The 20475-nt window shown below is 42.4% G+C and overlaps 1 protein-coding gene across 5 annotated transcripts in view; it reads right to left on the minus strand.

The window, feature by feature from the left end:
* The window catches only part of MIA3 (MIA SH3 domain ER export factor 3), a 49454-nt gene that overhangs the window by 23282 nt on the left and 5697 nt on the right, over positions 1–20475 (minus strand). For all 5 annotated transcript variants that reach the window (XR_008550002.1, XM_037496370.2, XM_054690412.1 and 2 more), the window contains exons 2-6: positions 20030–20163; positions 15547–15633; positions 10539–13350; positions 8601–8762; positions 6014–6153 (exon numbers count right to left, since the gene is read on the minus strand). Coding sequence is in view for 4 of the 5 variants with exons in the window: in XM_037496370.2 (XP_037352267.1) it covers positions 6014–6153; positions 8601–8762; positions 10539–13350; positions 15547–15633; positions 20030–20163 (3335 nt within the window). In the remaining variant the exon portion in view is untranslated. The remainder of the gene's footprint in view (positions 1–6013; positions 6154–8600; positions 8763–10538; positions 13351–15546; positions 15634–20029; positions 20164–20475) is intronic.

Below are 20475 nucleotides of genomic sequence, written 5' to 3' on the forward strand. Positions count from 1 at the left end.
CCCCGCTTTGTCTCTGGTGAATCCTCTCACCCTCCTGCACATCTGGACTGTACCCGGGCTCTTGCATAAATAAAAATAAATCTTTTTAAAAAAAAGTATAGGCTACTACCTTTTATCTAAGAAAGTAATGCGAGATGAATTTTTTTTTACAACTTTGAGGTAGAATTGGTGGGCAATAACTACACATAACTAAAGTGCACAACTTGATAAGCTTTAACATGAATACATCTGTGAAGCCATCATCCTGCTCAAAACTTAATAGATCCTGTACCTTCAAAAGTCTCATCCCCTTGGTAATTCCACCTCCTGCCCTTTGCATCCCTCATTGCCCCATCAAGAATAATTCGTGTCATAATAGATTACTTTGCATTTCCTAGAGATTTATACATGGATAATACACTGTGCTTTCTATTTTCTCTGGCTTCTCTCACTCACCATAACTTGAGACTCATTCGTGTTGCAGTTTATCAATAATTCATTCCTTTTTATTACACTTTCATTGCACGACTACCCCATAATTTATTCACCTGTTGATGGGTATTTGGGTTATTTCCAATGTTGGGCTGTTACAAATGGAACTGCTTTAAGCATTGATAGACAAGGCCTTCTATAAATGTAAAATTTGTTTTCTGGGGTAAAGGCGTAACCCAGAATGGATCATTTTACAAGGATATATTTAGCTTTTTAAGAAACTGACAAACTGTTTTCCAGAAGTGGTTGTATCATCTACATCCCCACAGCAGTGTATGATTATTTCCATCCTCCACATCCCCCTCTGCACTTGGTATAGTCAGTCTTTTCAACTTCAGTCATTCTAATTAAGTGTGCAGTGATAACTGATGGTAACTTAAATCTGAATTTCCCTAATAAGGATATTGAGCATGTCTCAAAATGCTTATTTGCTATCCTGTTATCCTTGGTGAGGTCTTATTTTACTGGGATATGTCTTTCCTTATTTATGAAAATAAATATTTGTGAGTTCTTTATATAATCTCGACGTCTTTTATCAAACATATGCTTTGTGACTATTCCTCCTATTCTGAAACTCATTTTTTCATTCACTTGATTAGGTATTTTGAAATAGATCAGGTTTGGTCCACGGATATTTCCAATAGTCCCACAGCCCTTTGTTGGAAAGACTTGCTCCACTTAATTGTTTTCTCCTCTTTATCATAGATTCACTGCCATATTTCCATGGGTCTATTTCTGGATTGTCTATTCAGTTCCAATGATCTCTACCTTTTCACTGATTCTATGCTATCGTAATTACTGTAGCTTTATAATAAGTCTTAAAATCAGATTGTGTTTGTACTAGTGTAGATTCTTTGGAGTTTCTATATGAGCTGTAGAATCAGTTTGTTATACAAGAAAATCTCACTGGGACTTTGAGATTATGTTGACTATATTGATCAGCAATTTAGTACCCAGAAGGTAGTCTTTAAATACCATTTCCCAGTACAAGGAACCAAGACTCCTTAGAGAAATAGCTACTTCAAGATCTGGGGAAGAAGTATACAAGATGAGTTTGGAATATCTTGTCACTCTAGGAATCAAACAGGGTTTCAGGGACCATAAGGGGATGTCAGTGGGGTCCATGCGTCAAGCTGGAGAGGCTCCCAGCAATGGTGGGATGAAGTGAGCGATAGTAAGAATTACAACTGGGGTGAACTGAAACACAGCACACATTTTTAAATCCATGACATATCATGGTTCTTAGAAACAAGTTAGAAGAAACAAAAAAAAAATCATTTGGGCTTTTTTGGATAATGCAAGGAAGACAATTCATTATTTTGAAACACATGGAATCAAATATTTATTCTGCGTAACTAAACAAACCAAATCTCAATTTAAAGAACTGTTTCCCCAGGAAGAAATATTGCAGCCTTTAGATGAAGATGGAATGATACAATCAGACTAGCACCATTTTGCACACCGTAATATATTAACAAGGCTATTCAGTGTCACCAATGATAGTAACATTAAAAAGACAGGTACATCCAGACTTAAGATGTCTCCTGACAGACATACACAACATCCCCTATTAACTATTCTTGCCCCCCAAAATTAGACCTGAATCTGACTATCAATTCCTGGAAAATATAGAGGAACAGTCATACTAATTTATATCAGGTGATGCAGTTAGCAAACTCAACCCATAAAGGACACCCAGAAGCCAAACAGATGTAGTCAATGTATTCAATGAATACATTGTGGCAACCACAAACAAAAGGAGATAGAGTGAGTAGTGTGATACTTACCCCCCCCCCAAGATAGCTAGAAAACTAGATTAAATATATGGGGGGGAAAAGTTTTTCAGACCAAAAAAAAAAAAATGACAGGCAGCGAACAACTATGATTCTAAAAGGAAAGAGATGAACCCTGTGATCAGCCAGCTTTCTACCTCCAGGCAGAAGTGTGCAGGGAAAGGGAGCAGAAAGATGGAGCTGCTAAGTACAGGAGATCCAAAAATCTGCAATCTCCTTCCCTCTCAGGTAGCACTGGAGCAGCACATGTAGAGAGTCAAATTCCTTGAGGATGGGCAAAGAACAACTACAAGGAAAAGAACCAGGAAGCTGAACAATCCCCAGAGTTCACAGAAGGTTGAGGGTAAGGGTGGTTGGGGGGACATTTGTGTTCCAGCTGGTCAGAGGGAAGTGCAGTGCTAAAAACTCAAGGCATTCTGTAAAACTGCAGGAGAATCCCACCTTAGCAGGAGGGCTATTCAGCTCTGGAGTAAAGACTACCCTACACACCTCCCTACCATTCTAAAAATAAGACTGATCCACAAGTAACCTAACAGCCTAGGCAAAACAAAGTAACACTTGAAAGGAAACCACTAAGAACAGGCACTCAACAATGTAACATTCACAGTGCCTAGTATCTTAAAAAAAAAAAAAAATCCTAAACATGTAAAATAGCAGCAGGAAAATGTATTCAATAACCAGCAGACTAATCTATCCACTAATACACCAAGAATTTGCAACATAAAAGACAGAATCAGGGCCAACCTGGTGGCACAAGGAGTTAAGCAGGGGATTAAGAAGCAATCCACCACCTCTGCAGCTCAAGTTCAATCCCCCAGCAGGCCAGGAAAAAACCCACATGGCAAGGCAGACCTCTCCTGTCCCACCCGCTGCTCCCCTCAGCAGTGTATTTCAGTCAGTCCGCCTGTTCGGTTCCCTACTCTGTCTCTGGTGGATCCTCTCACTCCCTGCATCTCTGGCCTGTACCCCAGCTCTTGTATGTATAAATAAATAAATCTTTAAAAAAAAAGACATAATCAAATAGCTTACATATCAGATAATCAATAAAAGAACAATCCACATCTCAGGAAGCTTCTTAAACAGAAATTAATAAGCCGATTCTATAATTTGTGGAAATGCTAAGGAACTGCAATGACCAAAACAATTCTGCAAAAGAACTACCCTACTACTGCAAGACTATAAATACTATAAAAAAAAAAAAATGTGGTACTGCCTTAGGGAAGAAATAAAGGGAACAGAATAGAGTACAGAAAGAAGAGCATATACATGGTCAACAGACTGTAAAACTCGAGGTCATGTGAACTGGGAAGAAACAACTGAGTCTACATGGAGGAAAAAGATGCAACTAGGCCTTACTCTCACACCCTTCACAACAATTAATTAAATTAACTAAAACACAAACCTAAACATAAAAGGTATAATTATAAAACTTTTGGAAAACATGAGAAAATTCCTTAGGTAAGAAACAAAAAGGAGCAACCATAAAAATGAAAATTAATAAAATGGTGTTTATCAAAATTTAAGACTTGCTCTTCAAAAGACAATGTTAAGGTCAAGCCATATACTGAAAGAAATTATTTGCAAGATATGTATCTGAGGAGTTGTATCCAAAACAGATGAACTCTTAAGACTTCAGTATTTAAAAGGAAAAGAGATCAAGTCGGTACCCAATGATACCCCAGACTACCAAGTAAGAATCTATCTAATGAGTATTTGACACTTCACAAAAACTATTCCATAGGGCCTCCCCGGTAGCACAGCAGTTGAGCACTGGGCTGCGAGGCTGCCCGCAGCCTCTGCAGTGCAGGTTCGATCCCCGGCCACCAGCGAGGGTCCCACATGGAGCACAGACCTCTCCTGCCGCCCGCTGCTCCCCTCAGCAGTGTACTTCGGTCCTTCTGCCTGCTCTGCTCCCTGCTCTGGCTCTGGTGAATTCTCTCACACTCCCGGGCTTCTGACTGTACCCAGTGCTTATATAAATAAATAAATAAATCTTTAAAAAAAAAAAAAAACTATTCCATAAACATTGCTCAGTTTTCCACTTCTCATCTGCTTTTGATGTACCCTTTTCTTTAGCCTTTCAGAAATCAGAATTATACCTTTTCCCTCTTAGAATTTTTTATTCCTAGCATAAAGCTCTGTTCACATGGGCCATCAGAAGGCTTTCTTGACAATACCTTTCAAATGAGTGTTAGATGTGTTCTCCCTCATCACCAGAGGCCACATCCTACACCAGCACCTTCACTCTGCCCAAGCCTAAAAAGGGCTCTGCATAGCTTTACAAATGAATAAAGGATTCCTTCTGTATCTGGGGCTGTGAGAATTTTTAAGGAACGATGATTCATTCAAATAATCTAATAATGAGTTCTGACACTCACTTACTTACTGAAAATTTCATTATTCTAACTACAAGGTTCACACTCTTGACTGGACAGCTGCCGTGGACCACCCAACCATGGAGAGAACCCTAGCTTTCCCATCCTGGTGGCCTTTCTCCCGATTTCCCCAGGTAGTTGATATCTATACTGCCCATCCACACCCCTATCTGGGTATAGATCTGTATACCCAGATCTACAGAATGCTGGGTATACACTGCGCTTCACACTACTCTGGACAACAACTACTCTGGACAACAACTTCATCTACTCTGGACAACAACTGGAGTTGGAATTACCTGCATTTTAAAGATGAGGAAGCTGAGGTCCTTAGTTCAGTAACTGCTCAAGCTTCTAAATGACGGATCTGAAATTTGAAATGGGATCATCCTCGCTTTCCAAAACCCAGGCTTTTTACAGAACCAACCAAACAAACAAAAACCCTCATTCTTAAATAAGTCTTGAAGTAATGGAACCCAGAGGAAAAATATTTTTTATGGAGGGATACTGGATAACACCAAGGGCAACTTTGCCTTCTTCGAAAGCTATCTCCAAGAAAAGTCCGATTGCAGCGAAGACCACAAGGGGGAGCTAAGTCCTAAGGAGCTCAGTGTAAATGTCTCCTTTGGATCATGACTCTTTTTTAGAAGAAGGCACATACCCTGCTGTAATGACTCTTTCTAAGAAAAAATCTGATCATATTCCTTTTCTTGTTTAAAATTTTCAAAGGCTCCTCAATCCCTAACAGTCTAACACCACTTTGAATGACATACAAATGATACACAACTCCCTTCAGCTTAGCCTGTCTCCCTCGGAAAGACCACCCTCCAACACTACAGTGCAACCACAAAACTAAGCTTCCCCAGCTTCGTGCCTCCAGCTCTCTGGCTAGGTTACTTCTTTCTGACCACACCTCACTTCACCGCCTCCTCCAGCACCTGTATTCGGCAACAAAATAGACATCAAACTCCCCTTTGTCCTTCAACTCTGCTCAGAACAAGTGTCACTCACTTCTACCTTCTCAGACCGTCCTCCCAGGGGAGTCAACTCACTGGACATCCTGCTCCACATGGTAATCCTCTTCCTGCCCACAATCTTATGTTCTAGGGGAATGTCTCTCTCTCCTTGCTAGCCTGAAAGGCCCTTGAGGAGAAGAACCATGTGTTTGTGCCCAGCTGACAGGCAGCAAACCCTCTGCTAAGTGCTGAATGGAACTAAGACCCCATGACAGCTACGCCTGTGACCTGTTTCCCAGGTCCCCTTCAAAGGACCAGAGCCCTTATCATCAAGACACTAAGTTCTTCATGCTCAAAGTCAACTTAAAAGCTGGATCATCAACAGTCTATCTGAAGATACTGTATTGGTCAAACTTACCATCTTGGTTAAATAAAATATGAATGAAGATAATAAAAGGACTGCATTTTCCAAAAGTGTGCCACTGGCCGGCTCCTCGGCAATTGCTTCTGGCTGCTCTTTTGCATCAATGATGGGTGTGGCCTCTGTTCTAATTATCCCTAAAATTGAGGGGGAAAACAAGTATTTTATGTTTTATAGTAAGAATTACTTCTCTTCATTTTCATTATTTATGGAAAGCCAGTCACCATGCAGATATGTAGTTCTCTCCTTTTTTTTACAGTCAGAAGCGCGGGAGGGTGAGGGAATTCACCAGAGCCAGAGCAGGGAACAGAACAGGCAGAGTGATGAAATACACCGCTGAGGGGAGCAGCGGGCGCGGCAGGAGAGGCCTGCGCGCCATTTGGGACCCTCCCCTGTGGCCGGGGATCGAACAGGCGCTGCAGAGGCTGCGGGCAGCATCGCAACCCAGCGCTCAACCACTGCGCCACCAGGAGAGGCCCTGATATGTAGTTCTCTTAAAGACAATCAGAGAGAGAAAAAAAATTTCAAATCCCCACTAGAGGCCTCATAACTCAACTACACCCAACCTACTCTATCCTTCTTGGTGCCTCCCATCTCACTGCTGGCAACCCACTGCTATCTCAATGATATTTACTTATGGGAAGTGAAAAAAAAACGCAATTTTGTACTTTCTCCACATAGACAACGTCCTATCTGCCCAATATTTATTTGGTGCGGTGAAGCACTGTATTAAGACACAGCAGGCAAAGAATGATTACAAAACAATCAGTTTGCAGACTTGTCAGTGGGATGCACCCAGGCTTATTATGCAGAGGCAGCACCTGGCAGTTACCCAGGACTTGGAGTTGATTGGACGGAGCCACACAACAGAGAATGTGGTCAATGCCAAGGTAGACTACAAGGAATCGCTTACAGGGCAGCAGCATGACTTGGCACTCTGTGCGAGACGTAGGATTCCAGCATTGCCAGGAAGGATTCCTGCATGAAGAGGTGGTAGGGAGGGGATTTCAGTATGGGTTTGGGATCTGGGTATTTTGTGCAAACAGCTCAAAGTCCAGCAAGCACATGTGAGAAGCTCAGTTCTCCTCCAACCTGGGGTCTCCTTCACACTGCCTCTGAACCTGACCTCTGGTGAAGTGTCCCACCTTGTGTCAGCACTCAGCCTGAGGGTAGGAAGGAAATTTTGGAAAGATAACCCTGCAAAGGCCGCTGATACTATTTTGGGGTTGAACTTAAGGGGCAGGGCACAAAAATCTGCTTTTAATTCTGTAAGAATTTTTTCCAGTCCTGAAAGTTTTTGAGAATAATAAGTCTTAATGGTGTGTGGCTCATTTTCAACAAACAAGATTTTTTTGAACTGAGAATTGGGGAACTGGGCCTCCCCTGGTGGCGTAGGCGGTCGAGCGCCACGCCGTGAAGCTGTCTGCAGCCTCCGCAGCACCAGTTCGATCCCAGCCAGCCAGTGAGGGTCCCACATGGCGCCGCAGATCTCTCCTGCCTCGCCCGCTACTCCCCTCAGCAATGTGTTTCACCAGTCTGCCTGTTCTGTTCCCCGCTGTCTCTGGTGAATCCTCTCACCCTCCTGCACATCTGGCCTGTACCCGGGTTCTTATATAAATAAATAAATCTTTAAAAAAAAGAAAAAGAAATGGGGAACAGTATATGTGAATGCAACATCCTTGACATGAAGGCCTCTGATAGGTCACTTCCTCTCTGCCAGGGGCAGCATCACGAGTCCTGCTGGACCTGTGCTTACAGACTAACCTTTAAAACACAAAAACAGCAATGACATCATGCATTCAAGTTGTACAGACACACAACTGCTATTCACTGACTGGCAAAATGGGTGGGTTATACAGACAGCAGAAAGCTACTGAGACCATCACAGGTGTTTTTTTCTTTTTAAAACTATTTTCTCATTCAAATCAAATCCATTTCCCCACACACATCCCCTGGGATGTTTACTAAATTCTGGAATCAAGTGCCACTCACAAACATGGGCCCACACCGCCCAAACCATACACAGTGTTCAGATCCTTTCTATGATCTTATGGTAAAAAGACACCTGGACATAAATATCCCCTTCGTGGCTTGAAAATAGGTTTCACCAAGTCCAGATGGCAAATGATGAACCAACCTTTTCTACTGGGGAAGCAGGTGGGGGCTGGAGAGAAGGGGTTGGGAAGACAAATACCATTTGTGAGTTTCATAGCAGTCGTTCTCAAACTAATTTCAATGGATCAGAATTTCCTGAGGGCTTGTAAAACAGATTGCTGGTCTCCACCCCCAGAGTTTCTGATGTTGTTGGTCTGGTTGAAAACTACTGTTTTAGAGCATAAGGCTTTTTAAGAATAGTATTTTAGACTGAAATTATTTACATAAGCTAACAACAGCCAAAGAGTGGTTTGAAGGATAGTTACAATCTCTGGCCTCTTTCCTACTGTCATCTCCATCTGTCTCAGCTCCCGCTTTCCTCTCGTTCCTCGTTTTAAGCTCTTTCATACCTGTGTTATTCTCCTATTTCCTCCCCATAAGGTCTTCATGATATGCTTCTACTCTGCAAAGAAAAATTAGCAAGCCTTACCTGGGTCTACTTCGGTCTCAGTTTTTGGCTTCTGTGACACTTCTGAGGTCCCAGTGTCACTAGTCACTGGTTGATCCCAATGGCTGGGCTCCCCGGGAATCTGCATATTAAGTCCTTCTGTTTTATCGTGTGGGACGTTATCTTCAAGTGGTGGTTGGAGCTCTATGGGGAAGAAGAGTGCTTGATGACCCCTCCATTCAGCACCTCCCACTGGGCAGCATGCCCTGTGCTCCACTGCAGACACCTTGCCACTGCCCTCCTAGCAGGCATCCATGCAGCAGCACTGGGCAGGATGGTGAGAATTGCAGCTGCTTTCATCTCACACCAGAGATGGCTAATCTATATAACAAAACTGCCAGCTATTATTCTAAAATATTTCATAAATACATTTACAGCAGGGGCTTCAATAACCAAACTTTCCTTGGCAAACCTGCACATGGCCACACACACATCTTATGTACATTGTACAAAAGACAGTTTTCCAGTCAAAAGCAGAAACAGGAAACACCCTTCTTACAGAAAAAACCTGACCTCTTGCCTACTGGCATGCCTGTCTCACCAAGCTGGTACGAGGAAGTCATGGCCGCTTGCTGAGATGCCTTGCAAATATTCCCAACTATATCACTCTAAGAATCAGAAAGTAAACCTGGTTCATTCCTAAGGGGCTCAGGGCATAGCCCAGTACAGCCCACACCAAATAGGAATTTCTTTGAAGCTGATAGTTCACCCTGAAAATTCATTTGGGTTTTGCATCCTAATCCAAAATAGATCTACTTTGATAAAATATTCTACTCTCCAAATTCTCACCAAAAAAAATGGCATTCTGGAAAGACATTTATCCTGTGGCCTTACTGTGTCAGTACTCTATCATAAACCCTGGATTGAAATATCTCAGTTTGAAAAGCATGGAAGTAAAGAGAGTGGAACCAGGAATCAGATTATGTGAGTGGTGCCAGGTCAATTCAATTGGTATCTACTGAATGGCTTCTGGGCTTAAAAAGCAGAGTTAGAATCCTCTGAATTCTGGTTCCATCCTTGAATAATTTGAATTCAAGAAGCCAAGGGTGAGGTAGAATTTAACTGACCTACCTAATTGTTCCAAAAAGGCAATAAAGAACATGCACCCCCAAAGATGGAAGTTGGGAAAATGAAGGAACTCAGGCGAGGTATTTGATTTAAAAATTATGCAGATCAGTCCTTAGTAGGACAGCAGTTATTTTATGATTAAGAAATTGTGCTCAAGGGCCTTCCCAGTGGTTCAGCGGGTTAAACACAGCACTGTGGAGCTGTCCACAGCCTCTGTGGCGCAGGTTCGATTCCCAGCCAGCCACGGAGATTTCCACATGGCGCTGCAGACCTCTCCTGTTGCACCCGCTGCTCCCCTCAGCAGTGCGTTTCAGTCTTTCTTGCCTGTTCTGTGTCCCACTCTGTCTCTGGTGAATCCTCTCACCTCCCGTACCTCTGGCCTGTACCCCAGCTCTTGTATAAAAATAAATAAATCTTTTAAAAAAGAAATTGTGCTCAAAAAGAGAGAGAAAAACTGGGGTGGAAGGAGAGATGGATGGATGGATAAGATGAGTGAATGATAAAGGGTAAGATGGATGGATGGAGGATGGATGGATGATGGATGGAGAATACATATAAACAATGTTCAAAAAACACCTTTCATACTTTTCCATGAAATGTGTACCTTAACAGGTATAATTTGTGCATCATTTTCTTGTTTATATCTTTGTCTTTTTATCACAGGTCCCTTTGACAACGCTAACAGTCTCAACAGCCCTAAGGCAAAACAAGGCAAGAAATCCTTACCCATGCTCCAGCCTAAAAGGATGGCAGGAAGAATGTCAACTGTGGACAGAGCTTTACAAATAAAGGTGAGGCGCACAAACGCCTGTCTTTCAAGCCCCACTTCATGGCCACAGGCAGGTACTTTACCTTCCAGGGGTCCACCCCATTCATCTTCTGGAGGCTGTGGTGTTCCCAGTGGCACCGTCTCCTCCACTGTGGAGTGTTTGTACCTGACAAAGTAGATCAGGTCCTGAATATCATCGAGCACAGCCGCCTCTTCAAATATGATATTGTCCTTCATTCCTAGGTCTCCATTTTCCGTGACACGAGCATCAAGCATCTTCTCTGCTACACTTAGGATGTGTGACTCGGAAGCCCGAAAGACCTTGTCTAGGACTTTGTCCACATTATAAGGCAGGCTGTCCTGTTGTGCTTCCTTCAGCTTTAGTGACATTTCTCGAAACATGGCTTCTAGCTCTTGGACATCAAAGTACTTCTGGAACCTCTGCAAAGACTGCTGGTCTTTAAAGAAGCTGTTTATTATGGGCAAGTCTTTCATGCTGTCACTATGCTCTGCCGTTGCTTCTGCATGTGGGGTCCAGGGTGGCAGGTCCTCCTCATGGCCCTCAGAAGCAGATCCCTGGCTTTCTGTGCCCATCAACTTCTCCTCTGAGTCCTTCTGGCCCTCCTTTGAGAGTTCTTCTGGCCCAGGCTTCTGGGAGAGCCTGGAGTTCTTCGGGAGGTCCTGGCGGTCGTCATCTTCAAGATAAGCAGAGTCTTTATCCTTAAGCATTTCCCCTAACCCCGGCGTCCGATTTTTCTTCATGTCAGGAGAGTCACTTATTTCAGGGGGGTTCTGGGCTTCCTCACCCACAAAAGGACTTCCTTTTTCAGGCACAATACTCCCCAGGCCTCTGCCTGCTGGTTCTGTACCTTTGTCCCCAGTTTCACTTTTTCTTTCCCTTTCCAGAATCACATTAGTTTCTTTGATTTCTTTAGTTTCTGGATCAGCGTCAACAGTGCCTAAAGCAGCTCCTTCAGGGACTTGCGGGTTGGCAGCTAACAGACTGTCCTGCACTTCAGGGGGTTTTGCTTGGGCCTGCTTTGCGCTTACAGCATTTTCATCCTCCAGGAGTTCTTCAGAGGGGTCATCATCTTCTGCCCCTGGTTCCTCAGGAGGGAGCCCTGGCACTCCTACGCCCACAGTGAGGCCTGCAGCCACTCCAGCCCATGTACCGGGCACTGGACTGTGAAGAACAGACTCTTCATCAGTGGCCTCTTCTCTCACCTCGTCCCTTGAGTGACTCATCTTCTCATCTATGTGCTTATTAGCTGCAGCAGCCACCTCTCTTTCCTGATGTCTGGAAAGATTTCGTCCCCAAATGGGAACCTCCTCTTCCAGCTCTCTTGGCAAGCTAATTTCATCTGGAGAGGAGAAGCGGGGTTGATTTTGGGTTTGCAGAAGCCGTTCTTCTTGAAATGCCTCACCTGGATGCTCCACTGAAAGCGGGTGTGTTTTCGACCCACTTCCAGCCACAGCGACTTCCTGCACAAGGTTTTGGGATATATTGTGCTGATTATCTCCCCCAGGCGGTGCAACATCCATGGATTCCTGTTTCACCTTTTCTCCGTCCAGTTGCTTCCCTGTGGCCGGGGGTGCCAATTTGCTTTCTGAGTCCCCTCCCAGAATCTGCTCCCCAGGCTTTTCTGCCCCGAGCATTTCTTTTGAGATTTGAACAACTGCTACTTTGGGATCACTTTCTTTATTATCAAAGGCTGATTTTAATGTTTCTTGACCCTTTCCAGAGGCTGGCAAAGTGTTTTGGTTGCTGCTTTGAGTCAAATGGGGCCTGGTCACACCTTCTTGCTTTTCAGCCTCTGTCTGATCTTCCACGAGGCTCCTCTTGGATTCTACTTTCTTTTCTTTTCCTTCAGCATGGATTTGTTTGTCTGCTTCTGGTTCCTTGTCATTATCTGTCTTAGAGACTTCTGCAACCAAAAGAGCATCTCCTGCCTCTTCAGGGTCAATGTCATCTCTTGCTGATGATGGCTTTCCCCATTTGCTCTCATCAGCCCCTTCCTTTCCTGCCTCTGTATTAGAATGCTCAGAAAATGTATCTGTTTTGTCTTTACCCCCTGTAGCAACAGAGAAAATAGTGTCCTCCTCCCAGGTTGTCAAAATATGTTTAAGGTCATTTTTGATGCCGGGGAGCTGAGTTTCCCTAACCGCATCCCCCTGGCTTGGATTCTGCTCTTTATCTGTTGAGTGTTTCTCTATTCCTGGTTTCCCTGAAATTTCCTTATCTTCTCCATGTGTAAAGGTTAGCAATGGTAGCTCATCAAAGTCTTCCTGACTCTCCTCTTCTTCCTTCCCAACTGTATAATATTCGGCATCCAATTCCTCATCAAAATCGTCTTCTAATGAAGTAACCAGTCTGGTTGTCTCATCATCAGAGACCAAGGCATCAGCAGTTGAGGCAAATTTGGTTTTCAAGTCCAGAGTCATTTCTGTTTTCAAAAGTTTGTAAGCATCAATCTTCTCCTGTTCAGCTGAGATTGGAGAACTATTGCTAGTTTTGTTGTTTTCACTTTCTGGCACTTTTAATTGCTCGTGCAGAATTTTTTCAAAGGGCTCAAATGCAGACCTCTCTCCCTGAGTGGGATGGGTCTGACCGTTGACGTGGGGCTGTTTCATTTGGCCCTCATGTCTGTCCTTGAGTTCTTTATTGTTTTCTAAGAAGAGACTTTCGCTTTCCTCTGAGTTGAAGTCTTCTAGTTCAGGATCGGGGTCACTTTCCTCAGATACTTCAGGAGATTTTCCCACAAGCTGAGATTTTTCTACAGTTTTCTCAGAATCTCCAGTTGTGGAATCGTGCAATTCCAAAAATCTTAACAGTTCTTCTACATTATAATTATCAAAATCATCTCTTTCTCCATCAAAACAAACAAAATCTGTCTCCTGTGAAGCAAAGAAAAACAATGGTGTGTCACCAACCAAGTGTTACAAGAGTAAACTCTCCACGCTGGTGAAAAAGGCAGCCTCAAATTCATGTCTGGCGTTAGAGAGGCTTTTGTGCCAACTTTGGGCAACGACTGTAGTTGGACAGCCAGCAGATGAGAGGTGGAAACCCACTTTTCCTGGCTTCCTGAATCCATGAGAAAGGATTCCTACTTGAGTAACACTCCTGGCCTCCCTTCATTCTCTCTTTCCCAGGGGAGGAAAGTGGCCCAGGACTCTGCTCTCCACCATCACCCCCCTATTTTGTTTGGGACCTGCTGGAGGGAACACACATCCTCCCCTCCATGTTTTAGTCAGACGGTCCACTGTGGGAATGCTCCCAGTTAGTGAACTCTATCCATGGCTGGGAGAGCCCGCCTTCTTATAGACTGTTGTGTGAGAAAGCCCATTCTTTCTACACACTTAGCCCATATTTGCCAAAAAGCTTTATCAATAAATAATGGTGACATTATGCTCTCCTTCTCTCTGGCTCCTGTGTCTCTCAATTTGTTCTGAATACAAGTAGAGGAAAGGCCCCCACAACTTGCAACATCTGTGCCTGATTTTCTAGGAATTCACCTCATAATAACTTTTCCATGAGTACCTGGAAGACCAGCCAGTCTCTCTGTCATGGTTCTGTTTAAGCTGCACTTCTCAGCTTACCCATCTAGACCCAGCAGAGTCACCCTGCTGTAAGGCTCAAGGTCAGCACAGACTTTTGACTTTTAATTTCCTTGGGTTGAGAAAGATAAATCAGCTTATGAAGTATCTTACTGAGATACAGGTGTGTGTGGTAGGGAAAGTAATGTAAAGGGACAAAGAATGGTGTCCAGGGGGAGGCTCCATTTAGTTATCACAAGTACAACGTGAAAACAAGATTCAGTGAGGGATATATTCCATTGTAAATCAGGAATCTAGCTGTCACTAAGATCTGCTTGCAGGTATATATGTAAAACTATGTTCTTCCTTTCCTCCACTAATAAACAAATTGACATAAAAGGGATGATAGAGAAAAGTTTAAAAAAAAACAGAGATATTTTCTCCAATCTAAACTTTTGCAATACTCTGAGGAGATTTGGTCAATGTATTAGGGCTGGATGATTTTGTCTTTCTGTCACATGCATTTATAAGTGACAAAGAGAAGCATGCAGGGAAATTCCAATGAGAAGACAGAATCCAAACCTGAAGGTCTGTGGGACCAACAACTGGATGTTTCACATATCTATCTCTTCATTAGGAATGAGACCAAACTGCAACAGGGCTGATTTTGTGACCCTCAAGATTAACATGAAATTTTAAGGACAGTAGTGTTCCCACCACTTTCTCTATTCTGCCAGCCTCATCTATGAATAGCCCCAGACCAGATGCCTGCATACTCCGAGGCAACTCCCAGAGCTGTTCAGAGATTTGTGAATGAAGGTGCCCATCAATGACTATCAATTTTAAAACTCCAGATAATAATTAGCTAGAACACAAAATCCTTTTCATCACAAAGCCAGTTTCCATCAGTGCACTCTGAGGAAAGCTTTATAGGATGTGCACTCCCATCTTGCAGATCTGAGACTGAACCTTACCAGAAAATCTCAAATTCCCTTTTATAAATCTGTAACATAATATCCTCATGATTATGGATGAAAATTCTTGCAAACCTGCATTTCTGGCCTAGCATATCACTTATGGTTTGATTAATGTATCTTGTTTAATTAGACCTGAGAGGTCTAACTGCTATCCAAAGAGTAGTTTTCAAATCGGGATGCCTTCCTTTTTTGCTCATAAAAAGAATCATTCATTCCTAAATTTAATAATTAATAACAAAGATACTGAAGTCTTAATTTTTCTCATATAAGGTAGCAAAGAAAAGCCTGCATAAGAGGGTATAGCCCAGTATAAGAACACCAGCTTCAAAGTGAGAGGTAAGTGTTAGGTTATGATAAAAAGTTCTGTAAATGCTTTTCAAGCTTTCCTTTCCTTTTAATTTTTAAAGGCAGTCTGAGTCTCACTTAAAATCTGATACACAAACGTTAACTTGCTTCTATTTTTTCCTGGCCAAAACACATTCAAAGCCTTTCAAAATTAGTTCATAGAATGTAACTTATGAATCCGTAAACAAATTTATAGTTGAGAATGAAAAAAAAAAAAAAAAAGCCCTCAACTCACATCTGCTGGAACTTGTAATTCTTCTTTAGTATATTTGTGGACAACTTGGATTAAATCCTTTGGAAAATATCCAAAAGTACGCCCCACCTATATGAAAGAATGGGCAAAAGAGAAAAATAGCAATCAAACCTCTATGCAAGAACTAAAATTAGAGACTGCTTAGTCATGAGAAAAAATACACAGATATAGGAAGTTATAACCACAAGGAGAAACAGTTGCTAGCATGATTCTATAGATTATTATTGCCATAAAAATTAAGTACAAAATAATGCAAAGTAAACATTTTCAAAACCAGAGAAGTTTTCTTTCAACATTCAGTCTAATTCAAGCATAGGGAACCTAAAGTTAGATTTGTGAAGCAGATAAAAGCTCCATAAAAGACAAATTTATTTTATACTATAGGATTAGAAATTACGCAAATCAAAGCTGGTTAGAAATCCAATTCCAAATAACTTCCAGCAAAAACTGACCTGCACATTTCACAGCACTGCTCATAAACCAAGATTTGTATATCTCTATGAAATCAATCAACAGCAGCCATAAAAATTTGTTTATTATTTTTTTAATACAATTTTTTTTTTAATAGAGGCATGTTTTATTTATTTGTTTGTTTGTTTGTTTGTTTTGTTTATACATGCACTGGGTACAGTCAGAAGCGCGGGAGGGTGAGAGAATTCACCAGAGCCAGAGCGGGGAGCAGAGCAGGCAGAAGGACCGAAGTACACTGCTGAGGGGAGCAGCGGGCGGCAGGAGAGGTCTGCGTGCCATGTGGGACCCTCCTCCGGTGGCTGGGGAGCAGCCGGGGATCAAACCGGCGCCGCAGAGGCCGCGGGCAGCTTCGCAACCCAGCGCTCAACCGCTGCGCCACCGGGGAGGCCCAGCCATAAAAATTTAAAAGCTAAAAGAATGCAAAATTTCTGAAATGTGTGACCCCAACATCAAAAAGCCAATACTGGTTGCTATTATGAGTTATAGCAGCTTTTTCAAAAACTAGATTTTCAAGTATTTGGAGAGAAAATAAAATTCATACTCCTCTACACACACATCAAGCAAATAATCTCTATAGTAAATAATCCCATTTGTCTACACCACTAACAGCTAAGGGATATGCAATGTGTCCTCTTGAGACACATACACTCTTTTATTAGTACAGTCTCAAAGGGAGATCTCTTCCCAATCACTAAAGAAGGCGCCTGACACGCAGATCAAGTGCACGGAAAGAATAAAAAGGCTATCTTATCACTAACTCCTAAAATATCCTCATTATGAGTGTTCTTATTATATCTGGCAACTCTCTGAAAGCCTGTAGTAGTGGTGGAACACTGCCTTGAGATTAGATAAAACAGGGCAATTAAAAACTGCCACATGGGCAGTTCAAGTCAGAAAACTCTGAGAAACCAAAAAAGACTGCAGGATGAAAACTAGGGAGAAATGATTCATTTTTAAGAAAGTGAGAGTTTTTCATCTACTAAAGTACAAGCCTCACAAAATGAGAGGGGAACCTGAGGGAAAATACACTTCCATCCCAGGAAAATTTTATTAAGAGAAAAATTTGGGGAAAAAAGGGAAGGAAATCATATATATGTGGAGAAAGGAAAACCATTTCTCTTTATGTAATCTCTGTGAATGAGATGACAGGCAATAGGACTCCACTTTTACACTGGGGGAGGGAAGGCCCTATTTCTTATTAAAATGTTGCAGGATCTGAGCTTTCAAGACTAGAAATGATCTTCATGTCTCATTTTGTTCCATATATCATCCCTGCCAAAGACTGTTGATTTGATTTGAAAAAGGAAAAAAGAAGCAGAATATTGTTTCAAAAGAACAAAATTTACATAAGCAATGATCAGGACAAATGTCAAGAAGGGAGACTATGAAAGGAAATATTCTCCCTGAAGGATGGGTAAGACAGGGCCCCTCCAGCAAGTAAGTCTTCCAGCAAGTAAGACTGTGCCTTCCAGCAGCCGAGACAGCACGCTCACCACCTGTACCGCCACAAAGCTATAAAGGGAGGGAGGACAGGGCAGTGCAAACAAAGCACCACCTAACAATGAAAGAGACAGCCAAGGTCCCTGTAGCTGGTGCTATGGATAGTGTGGCCCTGGGCAGGCAGACTGGGACACTGGGACGTGGGACCCCGGGAGAGAGACAGGCTTTCTAGAGGTGAATGCAGTCAAGAGAAAAAGTATAGAGGTAGGAAAACTCCAGTGGAGTTCACTTAACTTCAATGCACAAACTCCACCACTCTATAACAAAGCAGGTACAGGGCCTCCCTGGTGGCGCAAAGGGTTAAGATGCAACCTGCAAAGCTGTCCGCAGCCACTGAGGCATAAATTCAATCCCTGGCTGGCCAGGGAGCTACCCACATGGCACAGCAGACCTCTCCTGGCTTGCCCACTGCTCCCCTCAGCAGTGTATTTCAGTCAGTCTGCCTGTTCTGTTCCCCGCTCTGTCTCTGGTGAATCTCCTCACCCCCCACACCTCTTGCCTGTGCCCCAGTTCTTGCATGCATAAATAAATAAATCTTTTTTTTTTTTTAAAAAAAAAAAAGCAGGTACAGGGCAAAAAATTCCCAAGAGTAAATATTATCAAGAAAATCTCATTGATAGGGACAATGAAAGAAACAGAATTGATACTTCCAAGTATAGAGTGGCTCGCCACAGGGGTGGTGGCCTTTCTGGATTCCTGTCTGTCTTTCTGGAAGCAGGTTTCTCGAGCCTTATTTTCTGTTGTTTGCTGTTTTATTGAGAGTGATCATTTTCCCACTTGGGGCTGGGTACTTCTCTCAGTTTGGACAACCCTCAGAACACCAGGGACTCTCACTATTTCAAGTCAATAAACAGTTCACACATCACACTTTTTAGGAAGGGACAATAACTCATAAGCCGCTCAATCAGGCCACCGCTAATGAGTCTCCGTGTTGCAAACATCAAAGCCAGATCCATTCATGGATTTCTACCCATAAAACTGGCTGGGAGCCAAACTGCTGGGGGACCTCCAAGAGTAAGTGTCTGAGAAGCAGGTAAAGGGTGACCCAGACATTGCAAACAGAACAAACACACACACAAGTGAAAAGGACACTTTGCTTTTCTAAGATTAATAACAGATACAAGATTAGGTGATTGTTCCCCACACTGCCAGTTTTTCACAAATACTAATAATTAGGAAAAAAGAACTACACATAAAACCAACATTAAATATGAATGCCTGAAATACTACCTTGCACACAGTGAAAAGAGATTAAGCATTAGCCCATGAACTTCTCCATTTTGTTGCAATAAACTAAAGGATGTTCTGTTTTCAAACAAAGGGTTAGATAAAGACAAACTTAAAAACTAATACTTGAAAGTTAACTACAGAACTAAGGAATGCTGAGAGGGGAGAGGAGCCAGGACAAAGAGGGAGGGACCCCAGAAAGGGATGGAACACAGTGGACTATGGAGGTGGACTATGGGTACTTTGCTGGTGGGTGAACTATGGTTATAACACCTAGAGGTGGGGATTCTACACTCGCAACAAGCAAACAACAATGTAAACCAACATTAGCTCAATTAAAAAAGAGGGGGGAAAAAAGGAAAATGATTTATGTAGTTATTTAACACAAGAATTGGCCTTGGAAAGGAAGAGCAAGTAGAATGTTCCTGAGGCACACTGGCTGGCCTTTTTGAAGAAAAGGGAGGTCAGAGTGTCTACAGCACTGTAGGAGCTGAGGTCCGGAAGGTAACAGGGCCAAATTTTCCACAAGTTCCTTATTAACATCTGGGAAAGACTTCTAATATATAGGAGGTGGCACCCCTGATTTGCCATGTCTGATATTAGAGCACACTAATTGATCCAGAGGAAGAAAATGGACACAAGTTGGCCAATCAGGTTCTTCCTTCTGGAAACTTCAAACCTGGGACACATAAATGCAGAGATTGGAGGATGTTGGAGTTGAGTCTTCTTACTGGCTGAATCCAAGAGACCCGTCATTCAAAACCAACTCTAGTTGTTAAATTGTGGAGATGGCTTACTTCTTGTCCACATTGAGTCTTGGATAAACTTGTTTATAAGTCTGTGGAAAAGCTTGTTTTTAAGTTTGTGGAATACTCCTGAACCATTACAATGAATTTGCTCCACCACTCCATTTTTTTTCTTAAGTAAAGCTAATTTCTGTTGCTTGCAAATTAAAGGACATTAACATAAAAAGAAAAGAACTTTCCAGTTTTCACCATTTCATCTTTTACTATGTATGGAGCACTACTGGCTGATAATGCGTGGAAGATGACTCTGGGGAGCAAAAGGCAGTTGGGCCTTTTTCAATGGCCTGTGCTGAGTCCCTATTCAATGCAGGTCCTGAATCCTATGTGGACACAGAACCCACTTCTTAAAGAAAAGATCTGTGAATAGTATCAAAGACCACATGAAAACAGTTATTTACATCTATAATACTAATCAAACCAAGGAAAATTGGGAAATTAAAATATGTAAAATTTTTACTTACACTTCCAGCCCAAACTTCAGGCCATCTTCCCTCCAGTTTATAATAGACATAAATAGGGTCACCTTTTTTAAAATTCACAAAACGACAATCCGGTCCTGTAAAATCTTCTAAAGCCTCACCCCGGTACATTAACACTGTGTAAAGAGAGAGAGAAAAAAAAAACAAACCAGACATCAGGTTTCAACTTTCACAGCCCGTATCGATTATTCCGGAAACACAAATACTGGAGACAACCATCAAGTGTCTACAGCACTCTGGAATTAATCACATTCAATTCATGTATGCAAAGCACCCACACTCTTTGGAGCTTTATTGCTACAAATCATCACAATCCCTCAAGCAGAAAGGGAAGAGGTAAACTTTCCTTTTCCTCTAAGGATAATAAACAAAAAGCAACATACCCTTCACCACACAAAGCTGGTCTCAAGTGAAACTTGGTTCTTTCG

Source organism: Talpa occidentalis, unplaced genomic scaffold, assembly GCF_014898055.3.
Source record: "Talpa occidentalis isolate TD23 unplaced genomic scaffold, MPIMG_talOcc4v2.1 talOcc4.8, whole genome shotgun sequence".
NCBI lineage: Eukaryota > Metazoa > Chordata > Mammalia > Eulipotyphla > Talpidae > Talpa > Talpa occidentalis.